Source organism: Nycticebus coucang, chromosome 21 (assembly GCF_027406575.1).
Source record: "Nycticebus coucang isolate mNycCou1 chromosome 21, mNycCou1.pri, whole genome shotgun sequence".
Classification (NCBI taxonomy): domain Eukaryota; kingdom Metazoa; phylum Chordata; class Mammalia; order Primates; family Lorisidae; genus Nycticebus; species Nycticebus coucang.
Genome location: NC_069800.1, coordinates 53,223,505 through 53,238,371, shown reverse-complemented (window position 1 = coordinate 53,238,371; position 14,867 = coordinate 53,223,505). Strand labels below are relative to the sequence as shown.

Genomic DNA, 14,867 nt, shown 5'->3' with positions numbered 1-14,867 from the left:
AGAGCTGGAGGTTGCTGTGAGCTGTGACACTATGGCACTCTACTGAGGGCAACAGAGTGAGACTCTGTCTCTAAAAAAAAAAAGAAAGAAATACAGTAATACGGTAGAACATCCACAGTTGACCACCTCCCTACATTGACCTAATTTTCAAAGACCAGACATGTACCACAAGTACATATCAGCACAGTAGGCCTAGTTCCTTATGTTGACCACCTCTGTATGTTACTGTCCTTTTGGTGGTCAACTTATAGAGGTTCTGCTGTGTAAGATTCAGCCTCTACGCTCAAGAGACACCATCTGTTAAGAGCTGGGAAGGTAGGCTGGGCGCTGTGGCTCAGCCCTGCAATCCTAGCACTTTGGGAAGCCGAGGTGGGTGGATTGCTTGAGCTCACAATTTCAAGACCAGCCTGAGCAAGAGCAAGACCACATCTCTGCTAAAAAATAGAAAAACTAGCTGGGTATCATGTGGTAGTCCCAACTACTCAGGAGGCTGAGGCAAGAGGATAGCTTGAGCCCAAGAGACAGGTTGCTATGAACTATGATGACACCATGGCACTCTGTCCAGGGCAACAGAGTGAGATTTTGTCTCAAGAAAAAAAAAAAGAAAAAGAGTTGGAAAGGTAAGATGAACATATTAATTTTTCAGTTGTAGAAAACTGAGGCTGGGAGAAGGCAGGGGCAGCTGAGTCTGGAAGGAGGTCTCCTGTCCACCAATGCTGTGTTCTTTCCACTGTGGGATGTGGGTGGAGTGCCAAGCCATCTGCAGTGGACATCTGTGGTTTCCACCTGCCTCCTGCTTCTATGTGAACCCCTCCTTCCTCACATTCAGATTGGCTGGTGAGGCCGACCTGATCCTTGGTTCCATGGGTGGACATGTGGCCAAATGTGACTATCTAGAGCATTCCATTGTCTTGGTTGGACATGTGAGTCCAGTCAGAGAAATTCTTGGTGCTCTACGGGAAATCCCCGACAGGAGGGTCTCTCTACTGAGGCACTGCAGCTGGGAACCAGCAGACATGTCTTTGCCATCACAATGGGAGAGGCTGTGTGAGACGGAAGCCCACACCAAGGGAAGCAGAGGCTGATTCCTGACATTGTATCTTGGGGACCTAACCCTACCTGAAGCCTCTATCTCCAATCAATCTGAAATGAGGCCAGCTCCATTTATCATTCTGCATTTAACCGAGGCAACAGGGCAAAATAGAGACCATGGCGTTGGGGACCCCAGGAGGAAAGTAAGGGCTGTGTGGTACTCACTGTAAGAAGGGATCCCGTAGGCTTGTGCTGGAGGTGGGTATGCTGCGTAGGAGGCAGCCTGCTGGATCCCTGCGCTGTACTGTGTCTGGCCGTAGGCTGCCATGGCCGTGGAAGGCTGGCTGGGTAGGACACTTGGGCAAGGTCTGTGTGGAAGGAGAGAAGATTGAGTCTCCAGGCCCAGCCAGCATCCCTTCTCTCTTATCTTGGTATCAGCATCACCACTTTTTTTTGGGTATTTACTCTTTCCAGGGCAGAGACAACATACATGCTCATCAAATCCCATTTCATTTTCCTCTTCCTGGGAATCAGAAAGGTTACATTTTCTGTTTCCTTTGCAGTCAGATTCAACCACATGACTAGATTCAGCTTAATAGAATGTGGATAGATATGTCGTAAACCATACCCAGGCCTGGCGAATAAATTCATCTCCTGCACCCTTCTTGCCCTCTCTCTTCTTTTGACAGCAACTGTGGAGGGCCCAGGTTGAGACTGCAGAGCCATAACATGGAAACATCTCCAGCCGTCCTGGAGAGTTTCACCTCACCCACATGGGGCTTTACCTGAGTAACAAACTAACCTTTGTTGTGTACAGCAACTGAGATTTCAGGGTTTATTGATTCCTGCAGCATAGCCTATCCCATCCCGATAGTCTGCCTTAATTTCAACACCTTCCAGATTGACTGCAGCTTTAAGAGGGCTGTCAATCAAGATGCCTCATTCTGACCCACAGTGGCTCCTTACTCTGGGAGGCTCCCTTGAGCCCAGGAGACCAGCCTGAGCAAGAGTGAGATTTTGTCTCTAATAAAAATAGAAAAATTAGCCAGGTATGGTGGTGGGTGCCTGTAGTCCCAGCTATTTGGGAAGTTGTGGTAAGAGAATCATTTGAACCCAGAAGTTTGAGGTTGCTGTGAGCTAGGCTGATGCCATGGCACTCTAGCCTGGGTAACAGAACAGACTTTGTTTAAAAAAAAAAAAAAAAAAAAGGATGACTTGCTCTTAGCCAATGAATGAGTGGGCACATGGTGCAAGATCATCCAATCAGACTCTGTCCTGGGAATTTAAATCTTGAGCTGAATAATGCATTCCAACATTCACATCTTGAAGAGACTGCTTCTATTTCCTTTGTATTGCTTAGATTACGGGATCTGTCCTATTCCTAGTCTTTTTCAAGGGTTGATTATTTCATTTTCATTTATTTGTGATTTACTCCAGATATTTCAAAAATGTCCTTTTAGACTTACATCGGCTAGATTGGATTTCTGTTGCTTGCAACCAAAGACCCCAAGTAGATTCTGTATTCCTTGGTAAACAATAGATTACAGAAAGGGCTAGGAAATGGCAGTCATGTACCAATGCCAGTTTGGTATCTGATGAACACTAATGGGGGTGGGGGTTCAGTCACTGACCCCAGAATAAATAGTACTATAGTTTTATAAAAAACCCACATAAACAAATATACAACAACAAAACCATGGTGAAGTCAGCACCTGACCCTCTCCCCTACTGGTATGCAACTGTTAGAACCATTTACCTAGAATATCTGTAATATGATAGCTACTGATTCCTATGTTCTTACTATGGGCTGGGAATTGTGTCACATAGGCTCTTAACAACTTGTGTCTCATCAATCCTCTTATCAACTCTGTGGTGTGGGGGCTCTAATAACTCCCATTTTAGGAATAAGCAATCAAAATTCAGAGAGGTCAAGTCACAGAGAGAAAGTGATAAGTCTAGAACCTAAACTCAGGACTCTAACTTTGGAGCCCACACTTTCACAAAACTTTGCTGCTTCTCATTTACAGGGCTGGGATTCACCCAGATAACAAGAAGTTCAAGGTGAGCTATTCTTTTTTTTGTTTGTTTTTTAAGACAGAGTCTCACTATGTCGCCTTCAGTGGAGTGCCATGGCGTCACAGCTCACAGCAACCTCAAACTCTTGGTTTTAAGTGGTTCTCTTGCCTCAGCCACCCAAATAGCTGGGACTACAGGCACCTGCCACAATGCCCGGCTATTTTTTGTTGCAGTTGTCATGTTGTTTAGCTGGCCCAGGCTGGGTTCGAACCCACCTGCCTTGATGTATGTGGCTGAAGCTGTAACCACTGTGTTACAGGCACCGAGCCAAGGTGAGCTGTTCTAACACCACGGGGGCAAAATCCTCCTGTCCAAGGATCCATGAATATAATTTCTTTGGCCATTGCACTTAGATTTTTTCCTAATTTCAATTCATTGCTAATATTCTAAAATCGGAAATCACACACACACACACACACACACACACTTGTTAACTTCCCCTTTTCTTGGAAAGCAGGTGCTTCAGGAAGCCAGGGCCTGTATTGGATTTGAGTAGGAGTGGCCACCTCTAGAGACTGAATGCCACACTCTTTCCGCAACATTCCCTACTTAGCCCATTTCTCTTAGTGGTGAAGGTAGCTGACAATTCTTGTACCTATGATGTGTCAAAGACTGTCCTAGTTACTTTATGTGGACTGGCTCATTTAGGCGTCCCAACAAATGTGACAACTCTCAGAGGACGTTACTATTCCAGTCCTCATTTTACAGATAAGAAAACAGAGTCAGAGAGAGCCTAAATAACGTGCCAAAAGCAAAAATACAGCATTTGAATCCTGGCTTCAGAGACCACACCCTCAACCCTGCCATTGTACTATTTCACCTGGATACCACAGCTGGGACCACCTGACCTATTTATGGTGATTGGCATTTGTAAACGTTGCTGAGGTTCCTAAATCTGCTGTAGCTTATTTCATTTTGCTACATTACATCACTTTAGGTAAAACCTATTTAGTTTCAGAGCGTCCTCTCCCTCCCTAGGAAACTGCATGGCAGGTAGCAGGTGAATGCAAAGGTTTATGGGATTATACACAAATGTCCTCATGTCCTTCTTTTTGATGACTAGTGTGACAAAGGGTTATTTTGGATAACTTGTTCCAAAATGCGTAAGAAACTCATTTGAGCCGGAGATGGCAGACCCAGTCCTGGATAGTGTTTCATCAGTCAATATTTCGGCTCCGTGGGGTGCCTAGAAAGCAGGTATCTGGTGGGCTGGGACTTCCTGTTAAGCGGAGACTCTTATTTGGAAAATGTTCCCAATCTATAGCTTTTTTTAGAAGAGAAGTAAAAGGTGGAGGTCCGAGGTGACGACTCTTTGTTCCCATAAAAATCCATTTAAGGGATTTGGATCAAACTGGGGCTAAAGTTAAAACCCAGAAAAAGAATGGGGGAGCTCTCTAACTTTGATGCCCTAAAAGGGAGTTAGGTAGTCTTTTTTTTTTTTTTTATTGTTGGGGATTCATCGAGGGTACAATAAGCCAGGTTACACTAATTGCATTTGTTAGGTAAAGTCCCTCTTGCAATTGTGTCTTGCTCCCAAAAGGTGTGGCACACACCAAGGCCCCACCCCCTCCCTCCTTCTTTCTCTCTCTGCTCTCCCCTTTCCCCACCCCCACCATGACCTTAATTGTTGTTAATTGTCCTCATATCAAAATTGAGTACATAGGATTCATGCTTCTCCATTCTTGTGATGCTTTACTAAGAATAATGTCTTCCACTTCCATCCAGGTTAATACGAAGGATGTAAAGTCTCCATTGTTTTTAATGGCTGAATAGTATTCCATGGTATACATATACCACAGCTTGTTAATCCATTCCTGGGTTGGTGGGCATTTAGGCTGTTTCCACATTTTGGCAATTATAAATTGAGCTGCAATAAACAGTCTAGTACAAGTGTCCTTATGATAAAAGGATTTTTTTCCTTCTGGGTAGATGCCCAGTAATGGGATTGCAGGATCAAATGGGAGGGCTAGCTTGAGTGCTTTGAGGTTTCTCCATACTTCCTTCCAGAAAGGTTGTACTAGTTTGCAGTCCCACCAGCAGTGTAAAAGTGTTCCCTTCTCTCCACATCCACGTCAGAATCTGCAGTTTTGAGATTTTCTGATGTGGGTCATTCTCGCTGGGGTTAGATGGTATCTCAGTGTGGTTTTGATTTGCATTTCTCTAATATATAGAGATGATGAACATTTTTTCATGTTTGTTAGCCATTCGTCTGTCTTCTTTAGAGAAGGTTCTATTCATGTCTCTTGCCCATTGATATATGGGATTGTTGGCTTTTTTCATGTGGATTAATTTGAATTCTCTATAGATCCTAGTTATCAAGCTTTTGTCTGATTGAAAATATGCAAATATCCTTTCCCATTGTGTAGGTTGTCTATTTGCTTTGGTTGTTGTCTCTTTAGCTGTACAGAAGCTTTTCAGTTTAATGAAGTCCCATTTGTTTATTTTTGTTGTTGCAATTGCCACGGGAGTCTTCTTCATGAAGTCTTTCCCCAGGCCAATATCTTCCAGTGTTTTTTCTATGCTTTCTTAGAGGATTTTTATTGTTTCATGCCTTAAATTTAAGTCCTTTATCCATCTTGAATCAATTTTTGTGAGTGGGGAAAGGTGTGGGTCCAGTTTCAGTCTTTTACATGTGGATATCCAGTTATCCCAACACCATTTATTGAATAGGGAGTCTTTCCCCCAAGGTAAGTTTGGTTTATCAAAGATTAGGTGGTTGTAAGATGTTAGTTTCATTTCCTGGTTTTCTATTCTATTCCAAGTGTCAATGTCTCTATTTTTGTGCTGGTACCATGCTGTGTTGACCACTTTGGCTTTGTAGTATAGCCTAAAATCTGGTATGGTGATGCTTCCAGCTTTATTTTTGTTACTAAGAACTGCCTTAGCTATACGGGTTTTTTTCTGGTTCCATACAAAACGCAGAATCATTTTTTCCAAATCTTAAAAGTACGATGTTGGTATTTTAATAGGAATGGCATTGAATAGGTAGATTGCTTTGGGAAATATAGACATTTTAACAATGTTGATTCTTCCCATCCATGAGCATGGTATGTTCTTCCATTTGTTAATATCCTCTGCTATTTCCTTTCTGAGGATTTCATAATTTTTTTTATAGAGGTCCTTCACCTCCTTCATTAGGTATATTCCTAGGTATTTCTTTGCAACTATGGTTAAGGGAGTTGTGTCCTTAATTAGCTTCTCATCTTGATTGTTACTGGCGTATACAAAGGCTACTGACTTGTGGACATTGATTTTATATCCTGAAACATTACTGTATTTTTTGATGACTTCTAGGAGTTTTGTGGCTGAGCCTTTGGGATTGTCTAAGTATAAGATCATGTTGTCAGCAAAGAGGGAGAGTTTGACCTCCTCTGCTCCCATTTGGATTTCCTTTATTTCCTTGTCTTGCCTAATTGTATTAGCTAGAACTTCCAGCACTAGGTTGAATAGTAAAGGTGACAGAGGACAACCTTGTCTGGTTCCAGTTTTAAGAGGAAAAGTTTTCAGTTTTACTCCATTCAGTAAAATATTAGCTGTGGGTTTGTCATAGATAGTTTCAATCAGTTTTAGAAATGTGCCACCTATGCCTATACTCTTCAGTGTTCTAATTAGAAAAGGATGCTGGATTTTATCAAATGCTTTTTCTGCATCTATTGAGAGGATCATATGATCTTTATTTTTGCCTCTGTTAATATGGTGGATAACATTTATGGACTTGTGTATATTAAGCCAGCCTTGCATCCCTGGGATGAAACCTACTTGATCATGATGTATGACTTTTTTGATGATAAGCTGTAATCTATTGGCTGGGATTTTGTTGAGAATTTTTGCATCTATATTTATGAGTGAGATTGGTCTGAAATTCTCCTTTTTGTTTGGGTCTTTTCCTGGTTTTGGTATCAGGGTGATGTTTGCTTCATAGAATGTGTTGGGGAGGATTCCTTCCTCTTTGACTTTTTGAAATAATTTCTGCAGTACAGGAATAAGCTCTTCCTTGAAGGTTTGATAGAATTCTGGTGTAAAGCCATCTGGACCAGGATGTTTTTTGGTCGGAGCTTTTTTTATTGTTTCTTTAATCTCAGTGCTTGAAATTGGTCTGTTCAGGAGCTCTATTTCTTCCTGGCTAAGTCTAGGGAGAAGGTGTGATTCCAAATATTGATCCATTTCCTTCACATTGTCAAATTTCTGGGCATAAAGTTTCTGGTAGTATTCAGAGATGATCTCTTGTATCTCTGTGGGATCAGTTGTTATTTCCCCTTTTTCATTTCTGATTGAGGTTACTAGAGATTTTACTTTTCTATTTCTCATTAGTCTGGCCAATGGTTTATCTATTTTATTTATTTTTTCAAAAAACCAACTCCTTGTTTCATTAATTTTCTGAATGATTCTTCTGTTTTCAATTTCATTGATCTCTGATTTGATTTTGGATATTTCTTTTCTTCTACTGGGTTTAGGCTTAGATTGTTCTTCTTTTCCCAATTCCATAAGATGGCTTGTGAGTTTGTTGATGTGCTCTCTTTCTGTTTTTCGAATGTAGGCATCTAAAGCAATAAATTTTCCTCTCACAACTGCTTTTGCAGTATCCCACAGGTTTTGGTAGCTTGTGTCTTCATTGTTGTTATGCTCAAGGAAGTTAATGATTTCCTGTTTTATTTCTTCCTGCACCCATCTGTTATTCAACAGAAGGTTGTTTAATTTCCATGCCTTTGTGTGGGGTCGAATGTTTTTGTTAGAGTTGAGTTACCCCTTTAGTGTCTTATGGTCTGAGAAGATACAAGGTAAAATTTCAATTCTTTTGATTCTGTTGATATTTGTTTTGTGTCCCAGGATATGATCAATTTTGGAGAATGTTCCATGGGGTGATGAGAAGAATGTATATTCTTTATCTTTGGGATGGAGTGTTCTATATGCGTCTATCAAGCACAGTTGTTCTAGGGTCTCATTTAAATCTCTTATATCTTTGTTTAATTTCTGTTTAGAGGATCTGTCCAGCTCTGTAAGAGGAGTGTTAAAGTCCCCTGTTATTATGGTATTATCAGATATCATATTGCTCAGACTGAGTAAGGTCTGTTTCAAGAATCTGGGAGCATTTAAATTGGGTGCATAAATATTTAGAATTGAAACATCTTCTTGTTGTATTTTTCCTTTGACCAATATAAAGTGACCATCTTTGTCTTTTTTGACTTTAGTTGCTTTAAATCCACATGAATCTGAAAATAAGATTGCAACTCCTCTTTTCTTCTGAATTCCATTTGCCTGAAAAATTGTCTTCCAACCTTTGACTTGGAGTTTTAATTTGTCTTTTGAAGCCAGGTGTGTTTCTTGCAGATAGCAAATGGATGGCTTGTGTTTTTTAATCCAGTCAGCCAATCTATGTCTCTTCAGTGGGGAATTCAAGCCATTAACATTTATTGAGACAATTGATAAGTGTGGTAGTATTCTATTCTTCTTATTTTGTGAGAGTCCATTGCTTAGTTTTATCTTTTGCATCAGTGTGGAAGTTAGGTTCTGTCCTTTAATTTCTGAGTTCATACTTTGTTGCTGATCCATTGTGATGGTCAGTGTGTAGAACAGGTTGAAGTATTTCCTGTAGAGCTGGTCTTGTTGTGGTGAATTTCCTCAATGTTTGTATATCCGTAAATGATTTGATTTCTCCGTCATTTTAAAGCTTAGCTTAGCAGGGTATAGAATTCTGGGCTGGAAATAGTTCTGTTTAAGTAGATTAAAGGTAGATGACCATTGTCTTCTTGCTTGGAAAGTTTCATTAGGGAAGTCTACAGTCTCTCTGATGGATTTGTCCCTGTAGGTCAACTGGTGCTTACTCCTGGCAGCTTGCAGAATCTTTTCTTTTGTCTTGACTCTGGAAAGGTTCACCATAATGTGTCTTGGAGAAGCTCAGTTAGTGTTGAGGCGACCTGGGGTCCGATATAGCTCTGAAAGCAGTGTGTCAGAATGTTTGGTGATATTTGGGAAATTTTCATTGATAATATTCTGTAGTATGGCTTCCATTCCTCTGTGGAAGCCTTCTTCCCCTTTTGGGATTCCTATAACTCGTATGTTGGAACGCATCATAAAGTCCCAAGTTCTGACAGTGAACGTTCTGCTTTCTCTCTCTTCTTTTCTGCCTCTTTAACTATCTGAGTTATCTCAAGAACTTTGTCCTCTACCTCCGAAATTCTTTCTTCTGCATGGTCTAACCTGTTGCTGATACTTTCCATTGCATCTTTAAGTTCCCTAATTGCTGCTTCAGTTCCTTCAGCTCTGCTATATCCTTTCTATATTCTTCATATCATTCATCTCTTATTTGATTCTGTTTTTGGATTTCCTTTTAGTTATTTTCAACTTTATTAGCAGTTCCCTTCATTGTTTCCATCATTTCCTCCATTGTTTTCATCATGTGTATTCTAAATTCCCTTTCTGTCATTCCTAACATTTCTTTATAGGTGAAATCCTCTGCAGTAGCTACCTCATGGTCCCTTGGAGGGATTGATCTGGACTGGTTCTTCATGTTGCCAGGGGTTTTCTGCTGATTCTTCCTCAGGAGTGATTTATTTTATCTGTTTCCTTACCCTAATTTTCCTTTCACTTCCTCTTACTCTTTAAGTTCCCGTGCCTGTGGACTAAGGTTTCGATGAGTCCTTTTGGTATAGGACCAGAAGGATGAGAAGGTTGAAGAGCAAGAAGGGATAAAAGAAAGAAAGAATGACAAGAAAATAGAGAAAGGAGAGGGGGTGGTAAAAGGAAATATTGACAAAAAGAAGAGAGGCACAGAAAGAGGGAGACAGGAGCAGTATAGGTGTACAGTAGGGTACTTTGACCCAACCTTTAAGAAACCCCCAACCTTGGGGAGTGCTGGTTTGGGTGGTTCCCTTGAGGTCAGCAGCTTTTTGCTAACCTGATTGGACACAGTACCCCACATCCACCAAGTAGAGAGGAAAGACAAAAATGCTATAAATCAAACCAAAACAAGCGAACAGAAAACTTTACGGGATAAAATTGGGTGAAAAACAAAATAATAGGGGTAGAAACACTAGCAAAAATGAAGTTCTAATTATTGAAAAAGGCAGCAATGGGAAATTGTATTTAAACTAGAAAAATGGAGAAAGAAAAGAAAGGAAAAAAGAAAAGAAAAAAATCTGTACAGAAAAGGTTGAAATTAAAAAACAAAACAACAACAAGATAAACAAAAAGCAAACAAACAACGACAATAACAACAACACAAAAAACAACCAAAAACAAAGCCGTATATATATCTTGTTGAATACTGTCTGGTCAACAGGTGGTCTTCTGGGGTATGAGACGTTAATCACAATGCTGATACGAACGGCGCCCTCCACTGATTTCTCAAACCCCACCGGGTGGACACTCTAAATCTCTCTTCAGCACTCTTAAAAGTCACTTTAAACTTCTAAACTTGGCTAAGCAGAAGCCTTCCCAGGAACGTGCTTGTGTCTGGGATCACTGCTGAAGTGGCTATCCACTTACCCAGTGTGCCAAAACCGGTCTCACTCTGCCCCTGAGGGTTAAGGCTGTAAGGCAGCTCAGTCCCCGCCTTTAGGCTGCTCAGTCACTAGGTTACCAGCTCCCTTCCAATCCTTGCTCTGTGACCCTGAGGGCAGAGCTTTCTGCGGCAATTCTCTCACAATGGCTCCCTGCGGCCCACAGCCAAACACTATTAGCTCCGTCTGGCTCAGCAGCTCAGTCTGGGGCCCTAGACAACGCCCAAAGTTCTCCGCACTCCTGCTCAAGCTCTCCCCAGGGCAGTTCAACTGAGTGCCAAGTCCAAAAACACCAAAACAGTTCACAGGTAAGGCCTTTCCGGTTTGCAGTCTCGCTGCTGCTGTACTTACAGTTGCCAGCGTGATTAGACCGATCGAACACACGTGACCATTTGCCAGTTTTCCACTGTTTTTGTCCTCCTCTTGGGGTCCAGAAGTCTCTTGCTGACTCCCTGTATCCTCAAAGGGATGATTATAGGCAGATCCCACCAGCCAGAGATGCCTGGAGTCTTTTTTTTTTTTTTTAGATAATACCTTTTTATTTATTTATTTATATTTATTTATTTTTTTGTGGTTTTTGGCCGGGGCTGGGTTTGAACCCACCACCTCCGGCATATGGGACCGGCGCCCTACTCCTTGAGCCACAGGCGCCGCCCGATGCCTAGAGTCTTATCTCCCCAGACTCATGGTGCCCAGTTGCAGGGAAGCTGTTACTTGGCCGCCATCTTGGTCCTCTGTCGAGTTAGGTAGTCTTAACAGTCCTACTAACTACTGCCTGAAACATCTCTAGAGGGAAAGGAAGGCTAAGAAAATGTATTTTTTTTTTTTTTTTTTCAGTTTATGGCCCGGGCTGGCTTTGAACCCACCACCTCCGGCATATGGATCCAGCGCCCCACTCCTTTGACCCACAGGTGCCGCCCGGAAAATGTCTTTCATATAAACATTTTCTCCTGTCTTTAGAGAGAAAGGAGGGTTTTCACATGCCGAAGTGCTGACCAGCAAGCAGCCAGGCCAAGCCCAGGGCTTCACATGCACCAGTGAGCTTGGCCCATCTGTCACTGAGCTCCACTGGCCCAGCATGTGCCTACGGTGGAGCATTTATGGCACCGGCTTGAGATCTTGGTTGACTGGACTGTCTCCCCCACTAGACTGGAGCCTCTCCAAGAGCAGGGACTGTGTCTTGTTCATCTCTAAGTCTTCAAAGGTCAGTGTGGGATTTGGTACAGAGGAGCAATGCATGTGAGTTAGAGTAGGAAGAAAGGCTGAAAGGATATGGCGGAAGGAGGGAGAACCCCAGAGGGAGGAGGGAGCCACCTGGGAGTGAGAAGGGGAGAAAGGGGCCCAGCAAAAGGGAGAGAGTCAGGGAGAAAAAGGAGGGAAAGGGAAGGAAGGAGGGAAAGAGAGAGGGAGAGGCAAGGAAGGAAGGGAGGGAGGAATTGAGAAAGTCTATGCATGGGAAAGGAGAGTTAGGGAAGGGAAAGAGGAGAAAATAACAGATAAGGCCCTGAGCATGCTCTACCCCAGGGCTCGTTCTAGGTGCTTTCCATGTATTTTTCTTATTTCATGGGGCAGGCAGCAGCATCATGACTGTGCGCCTTTTCCAGATGGGAAGACTGAGGCCAGAGGAAGTAGTCACTAGCTCAAGGTTGCTCAGCCGGGAAGTGTGGGTGCTGGGATTCCTCTCCAGGGAGTGTGGCTCCAGAGTCCCCTCTCCTAACTTCCATCCTCCAAGACAGAAGAAAGGGAGTGAGTGAGAAGGAGATGAGGCAACGGAACTCACCGGGTGAAAAGCTGGGACACTCTCAGGGCTGCAGATTTGGTGATGCCTGGAGGGGAAAAGAAAAATTGGAAGTGTTTTAGCTCTCAGAGTGATGTTCTGCAGAAGTGGTGACTTGGGTGACTTGGCTGAAGCAGAAGCAGCCTTGGAGTTTCATCATGGGCTTTTTCCTGCACAGAAGCTGACTGTCCTGGCAACATTTTAATACTTGTCATCTTTATTTATTTATTTTGGAAACAGGGTCTTGCTCTGTCACCCAGGCTGGGCACTCCTGTTCTCAAGGGGTTCAGAACCTTTTCTGGGTGTGCTTTGTCTCTAGGTGGCCAATAAAAGGTGACATATAAAGAATCGATAGCATCCTGAAACATCAGAGTAGAATCCGTTTCCCACCCATTGTACAGATGGAAACACAAGGGCCGAAGAGATAGAAAAACTGAGCTTGAGCTGGGCCGCTTGCCGAGCCAGCAGCAGGCACAACTGGGAACTGAAGCAAGCTGGTGGCAGTTCACTCCGGGATGGAGAGCCACTCCCTTCCCCGCCTCAAAAGCAACCCCAAGAACCCCAGAATGGCAGCCACTGGTTGGCTTTGCTTATCCAAAAACCATTCCCCTCCTTCCCATGATATCACCTTGGTCTTCCTCCCCTGCCTCCCTCCTTCCAGCCCCTGGGGTTCAGGTGGGGCTGGCACCAGCACTCCGGGGAAAGCACATCTTGGGTCCTCTCCTAGGTGCCACCCAGGGTGATGGAGCAGGGAGACAGATGGGGCCTGAGCTCCTGACACAAGTGCCTTGCCTGATGCCTGGACACACAGCACCCAACATTGGTGGCAAAAAAGGGGCAGGATGTGATGAAAAGGTGAGAGAGTTAATCCGGGAGAGTTGTTTGCCAGAGGATAGCTCCACATCAGGACAGTTCACTGGGGAGGCTCTTTGTGTTCCATCGTCTTGAACAATGCAACTCCATGTCCTGGACAAATTCCAGATAACGTGCCTCCCGATGGGGAAGTGTGCCCCGACCTCCCAGTTCCCACTCCGTGTTGTGGAGGGAAGTGGCCAGGCCATCCTCAGGCCCTAAGGCCCAGCACCCCGAGCCTGTCTTAGCTCCTGAGCTAAGGGAGCCTCAGCTGACTATCCTGGACCTGTAACTTCTGCCCTTACTGCTGTGAGACTTGGAGCAGGTTGCCTAGATCTCTGGGCCTCAGAGTCCTTCCGTGCAATGAGGATAAAAACACTTACCTCGCAAGGATGCATAAGGACTTAAGGGGTTAATGATGATCCCCATCATTTACCTAGAGCTCGCTACGTGCCAAGGTCTCTTATAAATACTTTATTTGGATTATTATTTTTTTTTCCCTTAAGTACTTTTGTTACAATTTTTTTGTTTACAACTTAGTTACAAAAAGTAAATAATCCCGTATTTTTCATTTCATGGTGCCATGAAGAATTAATGCATGAAGATACTAGCTGTCAGTTTATAATTACATTATAGGACAAAGACAAGTTCTAAAAAGTTCAATTGCATGTATGACTAAGTGCCTCAACTATTTTACATTTACTGATAAATAACAGCATTCCAAATAATGAACACTATAATGATTAAAACTTATAAACTATATCGCATACTAGAATATGTTAATCAGCACAAATCTTCATCAGTTTACAAAAAATTATAGAGTAGTAGAAGTTGTAAAATTTGGTAACAGGAAAAATTTTCAATACCTCTAAGTACACAGAATAAAAAATGTCATTACATCATTCATTACAAATGTAGAAATCATGCAAACCTTGAATTATTGCAGTAATAGCTGTTTTAATCCAAACATTCCTATTTACAAGGTTTTTTAAAAACAAATGTGAATAAAATCCACATTAAAGGTACATTATTGAAGTTTAAATTAAAAAGAAAGATGTGAAGTCATAATGGATAGTCTCCCATGAACAACTCGAAGGTCCCAGCACTACCTCAGTGGACAGGAACTTGCGGCTTGGAACAGTGACTATCTGACAGCCAATGCATAGATGAGGATGGAGGTTCGGCCTGCAGAGCGCAACCCCCCTCTTTTGGCCCAGATGGCATCAGTCAGGTTGGCTACAATTGTATACTAATAGTCACAGATGTTACTACGCATGTCAAGGGAAAAGCAAAGGAGACATCTCTACCCCACCTCTAATGAGTCCCTGAGTAAAAGGAACTGGGACTCTCCAGAAAAGCGGTTCATGACCCGTGGGTCACAATACCTTTGGGGGTCGAACGACCCTCTCACAGGGGTTGCCTACAACCATCCTGCCTATCAGATATTTACGTTACGATTCATAACAGTAGCAAAATTACAGCTATGAAGTAGCAACAAAACTAATTTTATGGTTGGGGGTCACCACAACATGAGGAACTGTATTAAAGGGTTGCGGCATTAGGAAGGTTGAGAACCAGTGCTCCAGGGCCTTCTATGATTATGCAGTGTCAGAGACTTTTCCAGAGGCCAA

General features: G+C 42.8%; 1 protein-coding gene across 4 annotated transcripts in view; it reads right to left on the bottom strand.

The window, feature by feature from the left end:
- The window catches only part of EYA2 (EYA transcriptional coactivator and phosphatase 2), a 279,314-nt gene that overhangs the window by 159,891 nt on the left and 104,556 nt on the right, over positions 1-14,867 (bottom strand). For 3 of the 4 annotated variants that reach the window (XM_053574516.1, XM_053574515.1, XM_053574518.1), the window contains exons 3-4: positions 12,388-12,433; positions 1,258-1,400 (exon numbers count right to left, since the gene is read on the bottom strand). In XM_053574516.1, the coding sequence (XP_053430491.1) occupies positions 1,258-1,400; positions 12,388-12,433 (189 nt within the window). The remainder of the gene's footprint in view (positions 1-1,257; positions 1,401-12,387; positions 12,434-14,867) is intronic. The other variant, XM_053574517.1, reaches the window with a different exon arrangement.